The 23,240-nt window shown below is 47.7% G+C and overlaps 1 protein-coding gene across 1 annotated transcript in view; it reads right to left on the bottom strand.

Moving 5' to 3' along the window:
* plcd4b (phospholipase C, delta 4b) overlaps positions 1 to 23,240 on the bottom strand; it is a 58,190-nt gene that overhangs the window by 4,021 nt on the left and 30,929 nt on the right. The window contains exons 10-14 of the mRNA XM_073046265.1: positions 16,429 to 16,593; positions 11,562 to 11,718; positions 9,734 to 9,850; positions 2,872 to 3,050; positions 1,536 to 1,671 (exon numbers count right to left, since the gene is read on the bottom strand). Of these exons, the coding sequence (XP_072902366.1) occupies positions 1,536 to 1,671; positions 2,872 to 3,050; positions 9,734 to 9,850; positions 11,562 to 11,718; positions 16,429 to 16,593 (754 nt within the window). The remainder of the gene's footprint in view (positions 1 to 1,535; positions 1,672 to 2,871; positions 3,051 to 9,733; positions 9,851 to 11,561; positions 11,719 to 16,428; positions 16,594 to 23,240) is intronic.

The raw sequence follows: 23,240 nt of genomic DNA on the forward strand, positions 1-23,240 counted from the left end.
CTGAGTGTTTCTGGCATTGTCTGGTTTTGTTTCACGTATGCAGCATCTGCAGCTTTGTAAATTCAGGCTGTAATTTCAGGTTTCGGTCACCAGAGGGAGCATTTTAGTGACTCAGTGCCAGGAAAGTGCCACCTGTTGGTACCTATTTACAATTACACATAATGCTCTGTTTTGATTGGCTATCACTGCTAATCTTTGGGATAGATTTGAGCCAACTGAGGAAGCAAATATTACTCTATACTGTCCCTGCCCTGGGAGTCTGTGATGAGACCGTGAAGAGGGGAGCATGTGTGTGAAGGGACAGTGTGGAAGGAGCTTCACTCTGTGTCTGACCCTGGGAGTGTGTGATGAGACAGTGTAGAGGGAGCTTCACTCTGTGTCTGACCCTGGGAGTGTGTGATGGGACAGTGTGGAGGGAGTTTCACTCTGTGTCTGACCCTGGGAGTGTGTGATGGGACAGTGTAGAGGGAGCTTCACTCTGTGTCTGACCCTGGGAGTGTGTGATGGGATGGTGTAGAGGGAGTTTCACTCTGTGTCTGACCCTGGGAGTGTGTGATGGACGGTGTGGAGGGAGCTTCACTCTGTGTCTAACCCTGGGAGTGTGTGATGGGATGGTGTAGAGGGAGCTTCACTCTGTGTCTACCCTGGGAGTGAATGATGGAATGGTGTGGAGGGAGCTTCAGTCTGTGTCTAACTCAGGGGTATGTGATAGGACGGTGTGCAAGAAGCTTCACACTGCATTTAATCCTGGGAGTCTCTTAAATGTCCTTAATGAATCTCCCTCTACCACCACCACTGCCCCCTCCCCCACTTTCTGTGACAACCTTCTGTACCTCTGATATCAAGTGTATGGGACATTGGAAAAAATGTTGAATTTCCCCATGGGGATGAATAAAGTATCTATCTATCTATCTATCTATCTATACTTCACACCAATCACAGTAAAGTTATGTCCTCCTCTATTAACCATTTCCACACTAGGGAAAAGTCTCTGACTCTATCAGTGCTTCTGATCATCTTGTATGCCTCTAACAAGTCACTGCTCATCGGCCTTCGCTCCAAAGAGAAAAGCCCAAACTCACTCAGCTATCTTCATGCTGTCTAATCCAGGAAGCATGCCAGTAAATCTCCTGTGCACCCTCTCTAAAGCTTCCACATCCTTCCTATAATGAGGTGACCAGAACTGAACACAATATTCCAACTGTTGTCTAACTTGGGTTCTATAGAGCAGCAACATCATATTGCTGCTTGAATTAAATCCCCGGACTAATGAAGGCCAACAGCATAAGCCTTCTTAACCACCCTGTCAACTTGCAAGGCAACTTTGAGCGATCTGTGGACGTGAATCCCGAGATCCCCCTATTCCTCCACACAGCCATTAATCCTACCATTGATCTTGCACTCTTGCCTTAAAGTTGGACCTTTGACCCTGGTTCGACTTCAAACCCAAGCTCAATCACCCTCCCTGAGACCGTTCAAGCACAGGGAGGCTCCAGGTGTGGGTGGCGGCAATGGAGTCGGAGGGGAGCACGTACCGTTATTGTCGATGTACTTGGTTTCTTGTTTCGCATTGTCCATAGGTACTCCATGTACCTCTACCCTGACCAGAGGGTCCACGATCGATCCCTGCTTACTGTTGGCCACTTTTGGTAACTGCTGTCCGCTGATCACCTGAACGAGAGAGAGAGAGAGAGAGAGGGGGTAGGACTTGACATGCAGAGAAAAGGAGGGACGGAGTGTACCACACTGGTGCAGTGTCTATCGTATGCAGATCTAGCCACAGAGAAAGGATAAAGGACGATGCACTGGCATTGGAGATAGCACAAAGGATTTCACGAAAATTTTCCCAGGAATGAAAGGGTTAACCAACGAGGAGCATTTGATCATCCTGGGCTGTACTCATTGGAGTTTAGAGGAATGAGGGGGGAATCTCATTGAAACATATCAAATATTGAAAGGCCTAGTTAGAGTGGATGTGGGGAGGTGGTTTCCAAAAGTGGGAGCATCTAGGACCAGAGGGCACGGCCTCAGAATACGAGGATCTCCCTTTAGAACGGAGATGAGGAGGAATTCTTTAGATAGAGGGTAGTGAACCTGTGGCGTTCATTGCCACAAGCGGCTGTGGGGGCATATTTAAAGTGGAGGTTGATTGGTAAGGGTGTGGAAGGTAATGGGGAGAAGGCAGGAGAATGGAGTTGAGAGGGATAATAAATCAGCCATGATGGAATGGTGGGGCAGACTAAACTCGATGGGCCGAATACCCCAATTCTGCTCCCGTGTCCGATGGTCTTGTGGAACATTGTGAGAATTCCGGTCGGCCAGCCACGGAAAGGATGTGGCCAGCTGGAGAGGCTGCAGAAAGAATTCACTCGGACAGGAGGACTTGAGCTATCAGGAGAGACCGGACAGGCTGGGAATGAGACCAAGGGGTGACCTTACACAGGTTTTTAAAATAAATGGTAACTAAAAGCACAGATAAGGTGAATGGTCACAGTCTTTTCCCCAGGGTAGGGGACTGTAAACCTAGAGGGCACAGGACTCAGGTGAGAGGGGGTTAAAAGGAACCTGAGGGCAATGTTTCCCACACTGAAGGCAGTGGAACGAGCTGCCAGAGGAAGTGCTATAGGTCTTTTGTGGCCAACAGACCAAAGCAGTTCCCCCAATCTGTGTTGGGTCTCATCGATGTAGAGAAGGCTACAACGGGAGCAGTGGACATAATACATGACCCCAGCAGACTCACAGGTGAGGTGTTGTTTCATCGGGAAGCAGTGTTTGGGAGGAGGTGTAGGGGTAGCTGTGACGCCTATCACGGTTACAGAGTGCCCCCCACATCCCGCAGGTCCTGCCGACAAGCTCAGGGTGGTTGGTCACCTGGATGGTGAGGTTCACGGGTCGGTACCCAGCAGATTCCTTGGGATGCTCGGGGTCGAAGGTGGAGTCCGTTGACCTCAGGAAGGCTGGCTTCAGCACGTAGCCGCAGTGGCCGTTGGTGGTGAAGAGGCCGTCGTTAAGATCCATCTCCTCCCCCGCTGACTGGAAGTTCAAAGCAACTCGACAGGAGAGAGGAAGAGGGTCAGTCGAGGGGCGGGGTAGAGGAATGCCCATCGCAGACCGTCACCCACACCTTCAGCATAACCCCAACCGTGAACCTGTCACTGTAACTCCAACCGTGAACCTGTCACTGTAACCCCAACCGTGAACCTGTCACTGTAACCCCAACCGTGAACCTGTCACTGTAACCCCAACCGTGAACCTGTCACTGTAACTCCAACCGTGAACCTGTCACTGTAACTCCAACCGTGAACCTGTCACTGTAACCCCAACCGTGAACCTGTCACTGTAACTCCAACCGTGAACCTGTCACTGTAACCCCAACCGTGAACCTGTCACTGTAACCCCAACCGTGACCCTGTCACTGTAACCCCAACCGTGAACCTGTCACTGTAACCCCAACCGTGAACCTGTCACTGTAACTCCAACCGTGACCCTGTCACTGTAACTCCAACCGTGAACCTGTCACTGTAACCCCAACCGTGAACCTGTCACTGTAACCCCAACCGTGACCCTGTCACTGTAACCCCAACCGTGAACCTGTCACTGTAACTCCAACCGTGAACCTGTCACTGTAACTCCAACCGTGAACCTGTCACTGTAACCCCAACCGTGAACCTGTCACTGTAACTCCAACTGTGAACCTGTCACTGTAACCCCAACCGTGAACCTGTCACTGTAACCCCAACCGTGACCCTGTCACTGTAACTCCAACCGTGAACCTGTCACTGTAACCCCAACCGTGAACCTGTCACTGTAACCCCAACCGTGACCCTGTCACTGTAACCCCAACCGTGAACCTGTCACTGTAACTCCAACCGTGAACCTGTCACTGTAACCCCAACCGTGACCCTGTCACTGTAACCCCAACCGTGAACCTGTCACTGTAACCCCAACCGTGACCCTGTCACTGTAACCCCAACCGTGACCCTGTCACTGTAACCCCAACCGTGAACCTGTCACTGTAACTCCAACCGTGAACCTGTCACTGTAACCCCAACCGTGACCCTGTCACTGTAACTCCAACCGTGAACCTGTCACTGTAACCCCAACCGTGAACCTGTCACTGTAACCCCAACCGTGAACCTGTCACTGTAACCCCAACCGTGAACCTGTCACTGTAACTCCAACCGTGAACCTGTCACTGTAACCCCAACCGTGAACCTGTCACTGTAACCCCAACCGTGAACCTGTCACTGTAACTCCAACCGTGAACCTGTCACTGTAACTCCAACCGTGAACCTGTCACTGTAACCCCAACCGTGAACCTGTCACTGTAACTCCAACCGTGAACCTGTCACTGTAACTCCAACCGTGAACCTGTCACTGTAACTCCAACCGTGAACCTGTCACTGTAACTCCAACCGTGAACCTGTCACTGTAACCCCAACCGTGAACCTGTCACTGTAACCCCAACCGTGAACCTGTCACTGTAACTCCAACCGTGACCCTGTCACTGTAACCCCAACCGTGAACCTGTCACTGTAACCCCAACCGTGAACCTGTCACTGTAACTCCAACCGTGAACCTGTCACTGTAACCCCAACCGTGACCCTGTCACTGTAACCCCAACCGTGACCCTGTCACTGTAACCCCAACCGTGAACCTGTCACTGTAACCCCAACCGTGACCCTGTCACTGTAACCCCAACCGTGAACCTGTCACTGTAACCCCAACCGTGAACCTGTCACTGTAACCCCAACCGTGACCCTGTCACTGTAACTCCAACCGTGAACCTGTCACTGTAACCCCAACCGTGAACCTGTCACTGTAACCCCAACCGTGACCCTGTCACTGTAACCCCAACCGTGAACCTGTCACTGTAACCCCAACCGTGACCCTGTCACTGTAACTCCAACCGTGAACCTGTCACTGTAACTCCAACCGTGAACCTGTCACTGTAACCCCAACCGTGAACCTGTCACTGTAACCCCAACCGTGAACCTGTCAATGTAACCCCAACCGTGAACCTGTCACTGTAACCCCAACCGTGAACCTGTCACTGTAACCCCAACCGTGACCCTGTCACTGTAACCCCAACCGTGAACCTGTCACTGTAACCCCAACCGTGACCCTGTCACTGTAACCCCAACCGTGAACCTGTCACTGTAACCCCAACCGTGAACCTGTCACTGTAACTCCAACCGTGAACCTGTCACTGTAACCCCAACCGTGAACCTGTCACTGTAACCCCAACCGTGAACCTGTCACTGTAACTCCAACCGTGAACCTGTCACTGTAACCCCAACCGTGAACCTGTCACTGTAACTCCAACCGTGAACCTGTCACTGTAACCCCAACCGTGAACCTGTCACTGTAACCCCAACCGTGAACCTGTCACTGTAACCCCAACCGTGAACCTGTCACTGTAACCCCAACCGTGACCCTGTCACTGTAACTCCAACCGTGAACCTGTCACTGTAACTCCAACCGTGAACCTGTCACTGTAACCCCAACCGTGAACCTGTCACTGTAACTCCAACCGTGAACCTGTCACTGTAACCCCAACCGTGAACCTGTCACTGTAACCCCAACCGTGAACCTGTCACTGTAACTCCAACCGTGAACCTGTCACTGTAACCCCAACCGTGAACCTGTCACTGTAACCCCAACCGTGAACCTGTCACTGTAACCCCAACCGTGACCCTGTCACTGTAACCCCAACCGTGAACCTGTCACTGTAACTCCAACCGTGAACCTGTCACTGTAACCCCAACCGTGAACCTGTCACTGTAACCCCAACCGTGAACCTGTCACTGTAACTCCAACCGTGAACCTGTCACTGTAACCCCAACCGTGAACCTGTCACTGTAACCCCAACCGTGAACCTGTCACTGTAACTCCAACCCCGACCCCAGCCTCACCATCACCCCAACCCCACCCTCACCATGAACCCCACCATTAACATCACTGTGACCTTATCACCGTGACCTCTGACTGTCACTGCCCTTACCATGTGAACCTGATGTCATCATGTGACCATTATCATTCCCATGACCTCTGACCATCACCGTGACCCTACCATAACTGTAAACCCAATAATGACCCCTACTGGAATGAAGACCCTAACCGTTGTGATTCTGAACATCAGAATGACATCAACCCTGACACCCAGTGGCCCTGGCCACAGCCCCTCTGTGACCCCTACCATCCCCACAATCTTGATGTGATCCTACCTTGACCTCAACCATGCTTGTGACCACAATTGCTGTGACCCTGACTGTCACCTTGACCCGACCGTGACCCCATGATGGCCGGGGTTGTGCGGGTAATGTAATTGGGGGAAATGTACATAATTCACAACCACCGACATTGAGTTGGGGTTTCACTTCAAGAGGCTGGTTGGGTGTGATGAGGTTGTTAAGTTAGGATTTTTAGCACGCTTTTGCATTTAGGTTTTGGCGTTCAATAAAATGTGTTACAAGTTCCATTAAACATAAAACACCTCACTGCGTTTTATTTGCGAAAATCTACATTGGTGACCCCGATGTTCTAGGACAATTCCAGAGTTATTGAACATGTCGGCCAATGCAGTCGCTTTGAAACTCCCGGAGTTTTAGGAGCAAAATTCCGTCATTTGGTTCATACAAACTGAGGCCCAATTCGCTCTGCTGAGAAATCACCTCTGAGAACACCATGTTCTACTACGTGGTAGCGTCGCTCAGCAACTCCACAACTGTGAGAGTGGTGAGTCTGCTCGAACACCCGTCCGAACGCAAACACAATAAGGACCCCATGATAATGTCGCCCGAGCCTGCGAAGCAGACAACGCCGGGCATGTGTTTTTTACCGCGCTCACTGCTAGGAAGTGCAGAACACCTTGCAGCTTCCACAGTGCCAGCGCATCGGGGCATCAGAGTCACGGTCTGTGAACACTGTGGGGTCCAGCTGCCAGGGGCATCGACTGTTCATTACGGACACCCTTTCAGGGCGACGTTTCCTGGGTGACACGGGTGCTCAAGTGAGTGTGCTGTCAGCATTGCCTATTGATGAGAAGGCAAAGAGCGACAAACCTCGCTGGAGGCCAACGGTAGCAAGATCCAGACCTACACGGAACAATGCGTGACACTCTGCTTCACTGGGCAATGCTGCACATGGAACTTCATCCTGGCTAAAGTGGCTCGACCTCTTTTCCTGTGTGCCCACAGTCGATCTTAAAAATTGCCGGCTTGTCGTTACCCTGCTCCCCCAGTAAGTTCCCCACAATGGTTCTGTCAGGCAGATGTACCACTGCATGTGAGTTTACTCGACTGCTGGGTGAATTCCCAGACCTCACCAAGCCCGCATTCTCCACCACAGTCACAAAACATGGAGTCAAGCAGCACACTGGTGCTCGACCCAGAGAAACTGGCAGAAGTCTGAGTTTGCCAACAGGGAAAGACTCAGCATTGTACACCAGTCGAACAGCCCCTGGGCCTCACCCCTTCTATATGGTCCCTTAGTCCGAAGGTGGTGGCCACCCATGTGGTGATTACCAAAGCCTTAACAAGGTCACCACCCCCTATCGTTACCTGGTCCCACACACGCAAGTCTTTTTGGTAAATTTAACCGTAAGGTTAATTCTTTCCAAAGGCAATTAGGGGCTACCTGTGTGCTCAGAAGATATTCCCAAAACTGCTGTGATAACCCACGTTTGGCCTTTTTGAGCTTCTGTGCATGCCAATTGGACTGAAAAATGCAGCACAGACTTTCGAATGGCTGATGGACTCTGGAAGTTTGACAGATCCCCGGGAGTGGGTTACAGACGGGGTCTAAACCAGGGTTTATATATAGAATAACTGGCTGGTGTCTAATCCAGGGGTTCAGCACCCGCTCCCCAATGCACTCATAGCCGTTACTTCGGACCATTCTGTGGGTGTTGTGCACTAACTATCGATCGGAGGCGTGTGACAGCCACTCGGGCTTTTCAGTTGCTGCTCTGTCTCTCGGAAAGGAAGTACGGCCGTATCTGGCTGTCTACCACTTCCATTTTCTTCTAGAGTGTCGGCGTTTCACAGCGTTCGTTGACCACAAACCCCTCATGCATGCGATGGCCAAAATATCAGACCATGGTCTGCATGGCAGCAATGCCAATTGGCCTTCATATCAGAGTTCACAACTGACATACAACACATCACGAGGGAAAATCATGCCACTGCCAGTCATTGAGGCCGTACACATAGGGATTGACTATGCTGGCACGGTAGCCGACCAAAATACTGACCCAGAGGTCCAGGCTGACCGAACAAGTCACAGGCCTGTGGTCAGCTGACATTAAGTTCAAGGAGGCTGGAGTTTCTCTCGTGCAATGTCTCAACCCGTCACCCTCACCCCATCGTGCCCGAAAACTGGAGATGGACTGTTTTCAACTCCACACATGGCCTCTTGCATCTGGGACAGAAGGTCTCACAGAAACTGGTTGCACTGAAGTTTGTGTGGCACCCCCTTAGAAAGGACGTGCGTGATAGGACTGCAGCTTGCGTGGAGTGCTAATGCGAAAAAAATTAAACGTCATGTTCAGGTGCCACTGGCACCTTTTGAGGTCCCTGAGTGATGAGTTGATCATGTGAATGTGGACCTTGTTGGTCCTCTTCCTCCCTCCCGCGGTTTCACGCACTTTCCTACCAAGGTGGACTGTTCTACCAGGTGGCCAGAGGTCATTGCTCCATCATTGAGAACGGCTGCAGACAGGGTTTGGGTGTTAATCAGCACCTGGGTTGCTTGGTTTGATACCCCATCTGATAATAACTCTGTCCGCAGTCCCCAATTCATTTCAGGCATCTGGGCTGTGATGTACCAGAGCCTAGGCGTTAGGCTACATCACAACATGGCGTATCACCTGCAGTCCAATGGCCTGAGTGAGCGGTTTCACCGCTCCTTAAAGGCTGCTCTGAGGGCTTCCCTAACCGATGAGTGTAGGCATGATAGTCTACTGTGGGTCCTGCTGAGGCTCAGAACTGCTCCAAAAGAGGATCTGCAGTCTTCCATGGCTGAGTTGGTACCGTATATGGGCAGCCATTACAAGTGCAGGGTGATTTTATTCCTGATGCCATGACCAGGCAGCCTCTCAACAGCGTTCAACTCTCCAAAGTAAATTCAATTCCTTTGCACCAATTCCTACCTCCCATCGTGGCACACAGCACTTTTGGGTTCCTGTTGACCTATAATCTGCCTTGTTTGTTTTCCTGCACCATGACGCACACCAACATCCCCTTAGGCCCCCTTATGTTAACCCATTCTGCGTTTTGGAACGGGGAAAAAGACTTTTATCATAGATAAGAGAGGTAAACCTGAATGTATTTCGGTAGCTCACCTTAAACCGGTCCACCAAGATTTGGAGGATTCTGCTACCACGCCCCTGGCGTCACAATATGGCCGTGAGAATCTCAACGTGCCTGTGGACAGGCCAGGGGCCCCTGCGGTTCCTCCACCCATGGAACAAGGGACCTGGGCCCTGAGCTCCGAACAGACTCACAACGCCAGTGTTAGTGAATTCACAACCACCGATACTGAATTGGGATTTCGCCTTAAAAGGCTGGTCTGACGCGATGACGTAATTACGTAAGGCGGTTTAGCGCGCTTTTGCATTGAGGATTTGGGGTTCGATAAAATGTGTGACGGGTTTCATTAAACATTCAAACGCCTCGCTTTGTTTTATTTGCGGAAGCCGACATGGTCACCGGCCCCACTGGCAGGTAGTTACCGATTTGGCACCCGGCGTTCCACATCTCCTGTGGGTTGAAGTTGGACGAGTCGGTTCGGAAGCCGCTGGGATAAACCCGGGACAGCTGGTGAGCATTGTGTCGGACAAATTCGTTGGCTGCAGACACAACACAGCAGTCATGAGTTGTACCCCCACCCGAGGGTGCTGAGGTCAAATCATCCCACCTCAGAGTCACACAGGTAGAAGAATAAGAGGCAGAATCATCCTGCAGTACATTAATCCCAAAATCGCAATACATCCCAGCCCCTTGAACTCCTGGATTAGACTCCAGCCTGTCACCCACCCCTGAGGATCTGTTATTGACAAGGTCCCACACAGGAGATTAGTGTGCAAACTTAAAGCACACGGTATTGGGGGTATGGTATTGATGTGGATAGAGAATTGGTTGGCAGACAGGAAGCAAAGAGTGGGAATAAACGGGACCTTTTCAGATTGGCAGACAGTGACTAGTGGAGTACCGTAAGGCTCAGTGCTGGGACCCTAGTTGTTTACAATATATATTAATGATTTAGACGAGGGAATTAAATGCAGCATCTCCAAGTTTGCGGATGACACGAAGCTGGGCGGCGGTGTTAGCTGTGAGGAGGATGCTAAGAGGATGCAGGGTGACTTGGATAGGTTAGGTGACTGGGCAAATTCATGGCAGATGCAATTTAATGTGGATAAATGTGAGGTTATCACCTTTGGTTGCAAGAACAGGAAAACAGATTATTATCTGAACGGTGGCCGATTAGGAAAAGGGGAGGTGCAACGAGACCTGGGTGTCATTGTACACCAGTCATTGAAGGTGGGCATGCAGGTACAGCAGGCGGTGAAAAAGGCAAATGGTATGTTGGCATTCATAGCAAGAGGATTTGAGTACAGGAACAGGGAGGTTCTACTGCAGTTGTACAAGGCCTTGGTGAGACCGCACCCAGAATATTGTGTGCAGTTTGGGTCCCCTAATCTGAGGAAAGACATTCTTACCATAGAGGGAGTACAGAGAAGGTTCACCAGATTGATTCCTGGCATGGCAGGACTTTCATATGAAGAAAGACTGGATCGACTAGGCTTATACTCACTGGAATTTAGAAGATTGAGGGGGGATCTTATTGAAACGTATAAAATTCTAAAGGGATTGGACAGGCTAGATGCAGGAAGATTGTTTCCGATGTTGGGGAAGTCCAGAACGAGGGGTCACAGTTTAAGGATAAAGGGGAAGCCTTTTAGGACCGAGATGATGAAAAACTTCTTCACACAGAGAGTGGTGAATCTGTGGAATTCTGTGGAATCTGTGAATCTGTGGAAATCTGTGGAATTCAGGAAACAGTTGAGACCGGTTCATTGGCTATATTTAAGAGGGAGTTAGATATGGCCCTTGTGGCTAAAGGGATCAAGGGGTATGGAGAGAAAGCAGGTATAGGGTTCTGAGTTAGATGATCAGCCATGATCATACTGAATGGCGGTGCAGGCTCGAAGGGCTGAATGGCCTACTCCTGCACCTATTTTCTATGTTTCTATTATGTAAACCCCTCTGACCCCTGGATTAGACTCCAGCCTGTCACCCACCCCTGAGGATGTTATTACGTAAACCCCTCTGACTCCTGAATTAGACTCCAGCCTGTCACCCACCCCTGAGGATCTGTTATTCTATACATAAACACACCAACCCCTGGATTAGACCCCAGCCAGTAACCCCCAGGGATCTGTAATTCTATACATAAACACACCAACCCCTGGATTAGACCCCAGCCAGTAACCCCCAGGGATCTGTTATTCTATACATAAACACACCAACCCCTGGATTAGACCCAAGCCAGTTTCTCACCGGACTCCCGGATCTGTTTCCTGGCCTTGAACTCGGTGAAGGAGGAGATCTCGTAGAACTTGTTGTGTGTGCGGGCATGCTTGAAGCTGTGGAAGTGGACGCTCTTGCAGTAGACGACACAGTCAGACAGCTCCCTGGCCAAATGCTGCTTGGAGTCCTTGGGAAACAGGTAGAGCAGAGAGAGACATGATTGGGTGCAGGGTACGAGGGAGGAACACGGTGCCATTGAAACGCAGCTAGGCTGCACGTTTGCTGGGATAACACAGAGACTGGGTGAATGATACACTTGGCTCTCTGGGAACAAGCTGCAGAGTTGCTGTAATGATGGATACACAGTTAATGTTATCATTATCCATATAATTTAAACAGGTAATATAAAGTAAAATTAATATAATGATTATATGTATATAATTAATAACATATGTATCTATGTGTGCACATGTTCAGTATGTATTTATTTACATACACATACTGTAGATGTACATTTCGGTCAATGGCAGATGCAATCTCAATGGGTCTTCACACAGTCATAGATCACCTGGACAATGCAAACACCTATGTCAAGATGCTGTTCGTTGACTATAACTCAGCGTTTAACACCATCACTTCCACAGTCCTGATTGCTAAACTACAGAACCTGGGCCTCTGTACCTCCCTCTGCAACAGGATCCTCAACTTCCTAACCGAAAGACCAGTATCTGTGTGGGTGGGTGACGATATCCCCTCCTCTTTGCTGACGATCAACACTGGTGCACCTCAGGGCTGTGTGCTTAGACCACTGCTCTACTCTCTATGTACCCATGACTGTGTGGCTTGGCATAGCTCAAATGCCATCTATAAATTTGCTGATGATACAACCGTTGTTGGTAGGATTTCAGATGGAGATGAGGGGGCGTACAGGAGCAAGATATACCAGCTAGTTGAGTGGCATCAAAGCAACAACCTTACACTCAATATCAGTAAGACAAAAGAGTTGATTGTGGATTTCAGGAAGGGTAAGACAAGGGAACACACACCAGTCCTCACAGAGGGATCAGAAGTGGAGAGAGTGAGCAATTTCAATTTCCTGGGTGTCAATATCTCTCAGGATCTAACTTGGTCCCAAAGTATCAATGCAGCTATAAAGAAGGCAAGCTTAAATCTCATTAGGAGTTTGAAGAGATTTGATTTGTCACCTAAAACACTCAAAAACTTCTTTAGATGTACCGTGGAGAGCATTCTGACAGGCTGCATCACTGTCTGGTATGGCGGGGTGGGGGGGCTACTGCACAGGACTGAAAGAATCTACAGAAAGTTGTATAATTAGTCAGCTTCATCTTGTGTACTAGCCTCCATAGTACCCAAGACATCTTTAAGGAGCCATGCCTCAGAAAGGCGACGTCCATTATTAAAGACTCCCAGCACCCAGGGCATGCCCTTTTCTCACAGTTACCATCAGGTAGGAGGTACAGAAGCCTGAAGGCACACACTGGGCGATTCAGGAACAGCTTCTTCCCCTCTGCCATCAGATTCCTAAATGGATATTGAACCATGAACACTACCTCACTTTTTAAAAAATATATTATTTCTGTTTTGCACTATTTTTAATCACGCTTTTTAAACTTACATACATGTACTTTAATTGATTTACTTATTTGTTTTTTCTTTCTATATTATTGTTGTCCTGCTGCTGTCAAACACCCTGAGCCAATAGGCTGGTCCTGGACTAATTTCCACTTGGCATGATTAACTTATTATTATTTAATTATTTATGGTTTTATGTTGCTATATTTCTACACTGTTCTTGGTTGGTGCGACTGTAACAAAACCCAATTTCTCCCGGGATCAATAAAGTATGCCTGTCTGTCTAAGTTAACAAATTTCACAACACATGCTGGTGATAATAAGCCTGATACTGATTCTGAATTTTGTATTAAGGAATACAAAATTTTGAGGGGTATAGATAGGGTAAGTGCAAGCAGGTTTTTTCCACTGAGGTTGGGTGAGACGAGAACTTGAAGTAATGGGTTACGGGTGAATGGGGAAATGTTTTAAGTGGAACCTCTTCACTCACAGGGTGGTGAGAGAGTGGAATGAGCTGCCAGCGGAAGTGGTGGCTGTAGGTTTGATTGCAACACTTGGGAAAAGCTTGGTTAAGTACATAGTGGGAAGGGTATGGAGGGCTACAGTCTTGGTGTAGGTCGATTGGACTAGACAGAATAATATTTCAGCATGGACGAGATGGGCCAAAGTGCTTGCTTCTATACCATAGAACTCTATAACTATCATTATATCAATTGTATACTTTATCATATTATTAACAGGTTGTATGAATTAAATATTATAGTGTCTCAACAATGACCTCAAACTCAACATCAGCAAGACTAAGGAACTAATTGTGGACTTTAGGAAGGGGGAGTCAGAAAAACACACCAGTCCTCAGTGAGGGATCAGCAGTGGAAAGGACGAGCAGCTACAAGTTCTTGGGCATCAATGTTTCAGAGGATCTATCCTGGGACCAGAACATAGATGCGATCATGAAAAAGGCATGCCTGCACCTATATTTCATTAGGAGTTGAAGGTATTCAGAATATCACCAAAGGCTCTTGCAGATTTCTATAGATGTATGACAGAGAGCATTCTGACTGGTTGTAATACTGTCTGGAATGGAGGCTCCTCCGCACAGGATTGCTAGGGGCAACACCCTACAAAGGAATGTCAGCTCCATCACAGGCACACCCTCCCCACCATCGAGGGCATCTTCAAGAGGCGGTGCCTCAAAATGCAGGTATCAGTCATTAAGGATGGATGATAGACATGACTCCTTTTTGTTAATATATCACACACATTCAACGTTTTAGGTGCAGCTTCTTCCCCTCTGCCATCGGATTTCTGAACGGTCCGTGATTACTACCTCACTATTCCTCTTCTGCAATATTTATCTGTCTATTTATTTATTTATAATTTATAGTAATGTGTAGCCCAGTTAACGGGTTCCAACAGATATCTTCAACATCAAGACAGCCATCATCATCTCAGTTATCCGAGTAATCTGTCTTAATGACTACCGTGTAGTGGCTCTGACCTCAACAATAATGAAGTGCTTTAAGCGGCTGGTTATGGATCACAGTAAATCCCATCTTCCTGCTAAACTGGACCCTTTCTAATTCACTTATTGTTCAAATCGGTCCACTGATGATTCCATAGCCTCTGCCCTCCACTCCGTCCTGTCCCACCTGGAAAATGGTGTCTCATACACCAGAAAGCTGTTTATCAACTTCAGCACAGGGTTTAATATGATCATCCCTCAGAAACTGGTGGGTAAACTGTCTTCGTTGGGTCTCAGCACCTCTCTCTATAACTGGATCTTGGACTTCTCGACAGAAAGGCCACAGTCAGTCCTCGTTGGCAGAAACATCTCGAGCTCCATCACGCTGAGCACTGGCGCTCCCCCGAGATGTTCATGCCACTGATGCATGGCTGTACTACTAGATCGAGTTCCAAGCAAATCATCACGTTCGCTGATGGCACCACAGTGGCTGGCTTCATCAACAACGACCACGCTTCCATGTGTGTGTGAGTTATCTGCACCATTTTGTGCACGTTGGGCTGCAGCAGGGATTCTCAGCCACGGACTGAGGGCTCTGTGGACCCCAGGTTGGTCTGCAGGAACATTGTTTTCTTTGGCAGTATTTGGTTGGATTACAATAAACTTCAACATAGGTCTTGGACTATACTGCTGCCACAAAACAATAAACTCCACAACCATATGTCACTGCAGGGTTGCTAAAGTGTTGGAGGTGCTGCAGGGAGCAGCACAGACCATGGTCTGAAGCAATGGCTCTGTAGATGAACAAACACCTTCCTGTAGCCAAGCTGGATATTGCTTGGTACAGACTGAGGCCAACCAGCCACTCAGTTGGATCATGTTGTCTTTATCTTACAGTCATACAGTTTGGAAACAGGACCTTGAACCCAACAGATCCATTCCCTGTCCATTCGACCATAAGGCATAGCAGCCAAACTGGGTAGTTCCACTATTCCATCACGGCATATGTATTTTCCTTCTCAACCCCATTCTCCTGCCTTTTCCCATAACTAATGCCTTTATTAATCAAGAACATGGAGAGTCTAGGACCAGAAGGCACATCCTAAGATTACAAGGACATCCATTTAGAAAAGAGGTGAGGAGGAATTTCTTTAGCCAGAGGGTGGTGTGGAATTCATTGCCATAAATGGTTGTGGAGGCCAAGTCACTGGGTATATTTAAAGCGGAGATTGGTAGGTTCTTGATTAGTAAATAAGAACATCAAAGGTTATGGGCAGAAGACGGGAGAATGGGGTTGAGAGGGATGATATATCAGACATGGTGGAATGGCAGAGCAGACTGTATGGGCTGAATAGCCTAATTCTTCTCAATTGTCTTAAGCTTTATGACTTGATCTTGGAGAGGTTTGCAAAATCATGAGGGATGTAGAGAGGGTGAATGCACACAGTCTTTTTCCCAGGGTTGGTGAATCAAGAACTAGACGGAACAGGTTTAAGGTGGGAAGAGTAACTTAATAGGAACCTGAGGGACTTTTATTTACACAATGGGTGGTGTCGTTGTGGAACAAACTTTGTGGAAGTGGTAGAGGCAGGTACAATAGCAACTTTTAAAAGTCAGGTGGGCAGGTACATGTAATGGAAAGGTTTAGAGAGGAAAGGGCCAAATGCAAGAAAATGGGACCAGTTTAGGTGGGTCAGCTTGGGTTTGCATGGGCCAGATGAGTTGAAGGGCTTGTCTCCATGCTGTGTGCCCTTCCCCCCCCACCCTCAGCAGTGAGCGGCAGGCATTATATGACATATCCCAGCATGCCCCTGGCCCCACTTCCCTCATAACTTTTACCTTCCCTTTCTGCTTCACTTCATTCTTCACGGTCTCGTCCTCCACCTCGACCGCCTCGTCTTCGTCTGTCACCTCTGCAGCGCACTGCTGCTGACCCAGGCCGTTGACAGCGCTCTCCAGGCCCCCAATCCTCTTCCCCTTCACCAGTACCTTCCACCGCAGCTCCTGGCACAATGACAACACATAGACTCCGTCAGCAGGTCACTGCCTTGGTACTGAGCTCAACTTTGCTTCCTCACACAGCTTAAAGAAGATTTAAAGCTTAGTTTCCATGTCCACACGTACGTAGAACCATACGGTGAATGCATCACTTTTGTATCAATGACCAACAATGTCTGAGGATATGCTGAGGGCAGCCTGCAAGTGTCACAACTTACTAACTCTAACCCACACATCTTTGGAATGTGGGAGGAAATCCATGTGGTCAAGGGGAGAATGAACAAACTCCTTATAGACAGTGGCAGGAATTGAACCCCAACTGGTGATTGCTGTAAAGCATAATGTTAACCACTATGCTACTGTGCCACTCCTGGTGACCAAACCTTGATCACACCACGCCCTTTCACCTATCCTTGCCTCCCGAAACCCGGAGATACCCCCCCCCCTTCTATTCTGTGACCTTGTCATCCACAAGCCTGTTTCAACATTCAGCAAAACTGTGTCTTGCCTTGAAGAGGATGTTTCCTGTGGGGGGTGGGGGGAATCTGGGACCAGAGGGCACAACATCAGAATAGAAGGATATCCCTTTAGAACAGAGATGAGGAGGAATTTCTTTGGCCAGAAGGTGGTGGATCTGTGGAATTTGTTGCCACCAACAGCTGTTAATGAAGGCCAAGACATCGAGTATATTTAAAGCGGAGGGTGATTGGCTCTGGATTAGTCAGGGTGTCAAAGGTTACATGAAGAAGGCAGGAAAAAGGGTTGAGAGCAATATTAAATCACCCATGATGAAATTGCAAACCTGATAAGCCGAATACCCAATCCTGCTCCCATGTCTTATGGTCCTCACTGCCATTTTTTTCACTCACTCTATTCTTCTTGACTTCCCACATATCCAGAAGTCGACTGAGGACAACCTGCTCTCATTATTCAGGGTGGAGAATTCCAAAGATTTACCACCCTCTAAGTGAAGTAATTTCTCCCCACCCCAGTCATAAACAGCCAATCTCTTACTCTGACTCTGCCCCTGATTCTCAACTCCTCACACTGGAGGTCACATCCCTCCCTGCCTATCTACAGGAGGCGTTGCCTCAAGAAGGCAAATGCAATGTTAGCATTCATTTCGAGAGGACTAGAATATAAACGGAAGGATGTCCTGCTGGGGCTTTTTAAGGCACTGATCAGATTGTACTTCTTGTGAGCAGTCTTGGGCCCCTTATCTAAGAAAAGATATGCTGACGTTGGAACGGGTGAATGTATGAGGAGCAGTTGATGACTCTTGGCTTGTACTTATTAGAGTTTAGAGGAATCGGGGGAAGGGGGCATTGCCTTGCTACTGGTTGTGTGTGGAAGGAGTTAATGGAGGGGATTTGGGGTTCTAAAGATTTTATTATCACTCACACTTTGGAGCACTCTTCTGTTTTTGTGGACATTTGCAAAGAACAAGAATTTCAGGTTGTATATTGTATACATTCTCTGATATTAAATGGAACTATTGAGTAGATCTGGAGAAGTTCTTAATTAGTAAGGACCTCAAAGGTTATGAAGAGAGGGCAGGAGAGTGGGATTGAGAGCGATAATAAATCAGCTGTGATGGAATGGCTGAACAGACTTAATAGGCTGAATGTCTTAATTCTGCTCCTATGTCTTATGATCTGAAGGCAACATCCATCATCAAAGACCTCTACCATCCAGCCCAGGCCATCTTCTCACTGCTACCATCGGGCAGGAGGTACGGAAGCCACATCACCAGGTTCAGGACAGCTACTTCCCTTTAGCCATTCGGCCTTGAAACCTAATCACTACCTCACTCTGACCACTTTGCACTAAAATAGACTTTGTTTTATTCTGTTCTAATTACGTTCTTTTTAATATAATTTTTGTTTAATGTGTTTCTTGTGATGTGGAATTTTTAGAGGGCGCAGAGGAAATTTACCAAAATGCTGCTTGAATTTGATAGGTTGAGCAGGATAAGGCTTTTCTCTTGGGAGTGAAGGAGGATGAGAGGTGACTTGATAAAGGTGTCCAAGATGGTAGGAGTCACAGACTAAGTGGACAGCCAGAGACTTTATCCCAGGCTTCAAATGGTTAAAATGAGGGGTCATAAATGTGTTTGGAGGAAATTATAGTAAGAATGTTAGAGGTAGGGGTTTATTTAACCCAGAGATTGGTGTGTGCGTGGAACGCTCTGCCAGGGATGATGGTAGAGGCAGATACATTAGGGATATTTAAGAGGCTCTTAGATAGGCACATGGATGAATGAAAATTGAAGGACTATGTAAGGAAGGGTTAGATTAATCTTGGAGTAGGTTAAAGTGTTGGCACAACATTGTGCTGTACTCTGCTGCTTGGCTCTAGTTTCTAATGCCATGTGCCTGTGATGCTCCTGTAAGAAAGTTTTTCATTGCATGGACTTGTGCAGATGACTTTGAGACTCCCAATCAGTACAAAGAACTTCCTGCTGGATATTTCCACTGTTCGATCAGAGAGTGAACTGAACTCACTCTGAGCCCTCAGATAGTTCAAATAACCACTGTACAAGAGGCACAGAGCTCTCTCCAGTATCCCAGTGTGGTCATCATGTGTCAGAGATCTGTTCCTGTGCTGTGAATTTATTTTTTCAGAGATACAGCACAGAACAGGCCCTTCCAACCCAATGAGCCTCACTGTCCAGCAACCCACCTATTTAACACTAATCACAGGATACTGTACAATGAACAATTAACCTTCTAACTGGTACAGCTGTGGGAGGAAACCCACTCGGTCGTGGCGAGAATGTACAAACTCCTTACAGGCGAGTTGAACTCCAAACTCCAATGCCCTAAGTTGGAGCAATGTCATGCTAACCACTACGCCACCATCATGGATGTCAAAGGTTTTGTCACTCAGAGTTCAATTCCAGCGTCCTCTGTAAGAATGTTTTAACTTCCCGTGTGTCCATGGGCTTCTTCCGAGTGCTCCAGTTTCTTCTCATAATCCATTGACATACCAGTTAGTAGGTTAATTGTCATTGTAAATCGTCCTATGATCAGTCCAGGGTTAAATAGGTGGAGTGCTGGCTTGTTGGCTCAAAAGGGCCTGACCCATTTTGTATCTCTAAATAAATAAAATAAATTAATTTGGTATTTATCCATCAATCGCTAATTAAATATGGGGTGATCTTCTCATTAACACACTGCAAACAAGCTGTATACAAATCCCATTCTGATTACATCATATATAAGCATGTTATGAGTGTTTGCTGACAAGCCAAACCTCTTCAGCTTCCTGAGAAAGTACAGCGTTAGTACAAAGTACAAAGTTAGCTTAATGCTATTCCAGCACCAGCAACCTGGGTTCAATTCCCACTGCTGTCTGTGAGGAGTGTGTCCATGACCGCGTGTGTTTCTTCTGGGCACTCCGCTTTCCTCCTACACTCCAAAGACATACAGAGTAGTAGGTCAATTGGTCACCTGGGTGTAATTTGGCAGTGTGGGCTCGTCAGACTGGAAGAACCTGTTACCGTGCTGTATTGCTAAATTCATTAAATAATACTACCAGCCCTCCACCCACTACCCACATTTCTAAAGTATTGCACCAGCTATAAACTTGTCATGTGTCCCATGAAGCAAACAACTGTTATGGGATTGAAAGCCATTTAATCCCTTTCTTTCAGACTATCCCCCTAGTTCTCAACTGTGGAGGTCACATCCCACCCCACCATTGGTCATATCTCTGAAAGACTGGATTATTTGATCTCTCGAGCCCTGATTCATCATTCAACAAGACCATGGTGATCTGGCTTTAACTCAGTGCATTATCGAGCACCCTCTGTAACCTGTTTATACCCAGGCCAATCAAGAATCTATCTCCATCTGTCTTAAAAATATTTAATGAGTCTGCTTCCACTCCTCTCTGAGGAAGAGAAATGCAAAGGCTTTTAAGTGCCTGACAGGGGAAAAAAACATCTGATCTCAAAAAACTCACATCATCTTCTTCCAGATCACCTCCAGAGACTTTGTCTTGCTTCCACCATCACATCAGGGAATGCATCCTGGAGTGAAAACATCTTTCCTTGGTTTCCCTCTAAAACCCAGTTTTGGATACCTGCAAGTCCAGAAAAGTCTCCGACTATCTACCTGAGCAACATCTACTCCCATCGGTTCCCACTCAGCCTCCTCTGCTCCCAACACAACCGGCCGAAACCCCAACCTGCCCCACAAGATGCAGACTGAAAGCGTCAAAATCCAGGCCTAGCCCAGTGGAGTAGTTGGAAGCCAGTGGCCCAGGATTGGTGGCCAGGCCTGTTTGGTGACAGGCTCACACTCCAGATGGGGAACTTCCCCCACACTAAGTGCTGGAGATGAGGCTCTGTGGCCAAGAAAGCTCAACTTCATCAGGAGACCGAAGAAACTCAGCATGTCCCCATCGACCCTCACCAATTTTTATCAATGCACCATATAAAGCATCCTATCCAAATGTATCACAGCTTGGTACAATAACTGCAGGGAGTTGTGGACACAGCTCAGCACATCACAGACTCCAGCCTCCCCTCCATGAACTCAGTCTACACTCTTCACTGCCTCAGTAAAGCAACCAACATCATCAAAGACCCCACCCACCGTGGACATTCTCCACCCTCCCATCAAGCAAAAGATACAAAAGCCTGAAAATACGTACCACCAGGTTCAAGGACATCTTCTACTCTGCTGTTACAGCATTAAGATGGAGTCTTCACCTCAGAATCTACCTCATTAAGACCTTGCACCTTCTTGTCTGCCTGCACTGCACCTTCTCTGTAATACTTTATTCTACACCCTATTATTGTTCTACCTTGTTCTACCTCAATGTAATGAGGTAATGCTCTGTGTAATGATCGGATCTATATAAACAGTCTGCAAGACAAGATCTTCACTGTATCTCAGTACATATGACAATAATAAACCAATTCTAATCCTCAATATTCCCCAGTCTTGTGTAAGAGGTTAAATGCCTGAAACATCCAAATTCCTTGAATGTCTAGTATTTGAACCATAAGACATAGGAGCAGAATTAGGCCATTCAGCCCATCGAGTCTGTTCCATCATGGCTAATCCCGATCCCACTCTACCCCATACATCTGCCTTCTCGCCATATCCTTTGATGCCCTGACCGATCAGGAAACTATCAATATCCGTTTTAAATATACCCACGGACTTGGCTTCCACAGTCTGTGGCAGAGCATTCCACAGATTCACTACTCTCCTACAAAATCCTACCGTGGCGTAGGAGTGACACTGGCCAAACATCAGTGAAGTACGGCGGAGATTCATTCTCTGGCAGGTCTAACCTAGCCGTGAAGGTGATATTCCATCGGTATACTACTAGACTAGATCTAGTAGTAGGATCATGGCTAGCTAAGTGAAGGAGGTAAGCATGCCTTTGCTACTTTGTAGGTTATGCCTCTTCAAGCCAAGGCTGCACCCTACGAGGATGCCAGCAGCAGGGCATCTGGTGGTGTCTGTGGCAGATGAATCCAAAAGGGTCAATGGTACAGCTGCCTTGGTGGCATGCGGAGGAACCGGAGTGCAGGTCAACGGATGGCATCACTAGACTAGTTAGTTGTCACTGCGGGGCAGCTTCCTTTTCCGCTAAGTCTGTTACACTCCAGTGTACCACTTAGCATCAGATTCGGAAGCCCAGAGAGATTGTATGGTGGGGGCACGACACCGTCTGTCTTATTACTGTGTAAGGCATGTTGGAAGAGGAGTTTCTGGATGGTGTGGAAGCAGGTCATGAAGGCAGACATTCAGTGCTAGACCAGTCAAATCACAAATGCAACTGATGTGGGAGACAGTGCTGATCCAGTGCTGGTCTTGTGGCCCATAAACGTGCCTGCAGAGACTAAACTCTCAGCACAGTCAACACTGAAATCGATGGACAGCCAAAGAAGAAGACTCTCTGGCTAAAAAGTTTCTCTTTACCTCTGTTCTAAAAGGACCACCCCTCAATTTTAAGGCTGTGTTCTCTAGTTCTGGATACCCCCACCATGGGAAACATGCTCTCCACATCCACCCTATCTAGTCCTTTCAACATTTGCTAGGTTTCAATGAGATCCCTACGCATTCTTCTAAATTCCAGTGAGTACAGGCCCATAGCTGCCAAACGCTCCTCATATATTAACCCCTTTGTTCCCAGAGTAATCCTCGTGAACCTCCTCTGGACTCTCTCCAATGACAACACTCCTTTCTGAGAAACCTGTTGACAAAGTGTGGACTGGCTAGTGTCTTATGAAGTTTCAACTTCCATCTGCCACATTTTTGCCCATCTTTCAATTTGTCTAAGTCCTACTATAATCACATTGCTTCCTCAGCACTACCTACCCCTCAACCTATCTTTGTATCATCTGCAAATTTTGCCACAAAGCCATCTATTCCATTATCTACATCATGGACAAACAATATGAAAAGTAGCGGTCCCAATACTGACCCCTGAGGAACACCACTAGTCACTGGCAGCCAAACAGAAAAGGCCCCTTTTATTCCCACTCACTGCCTCCTGCCTGTCAGCCATTCCTCTATCGATGCCAGTATCTTTTCTGTAACACCATAGGATTTTATCTTGTTAAGCAGCCTCATGTGAGGCACCTTATCAAATACTTTCTGAAAATCCAAGTGAATGACCTCCACTGCCTC

Source organism: Hemitrygon akajei, chromosome 5, assembly GCF_048418815.1.
Source record: "Hemitrygon akajei chromosome 5, sHemAka1.3, whole genome shotgun sequence".
Lineage (NCBI taxonomy): Eukaryota > Metazoa > Chordata > Chondrichthyes > Myliobatiformes > Dasyatidae > Hemitrygon > Hemitrygon akajei.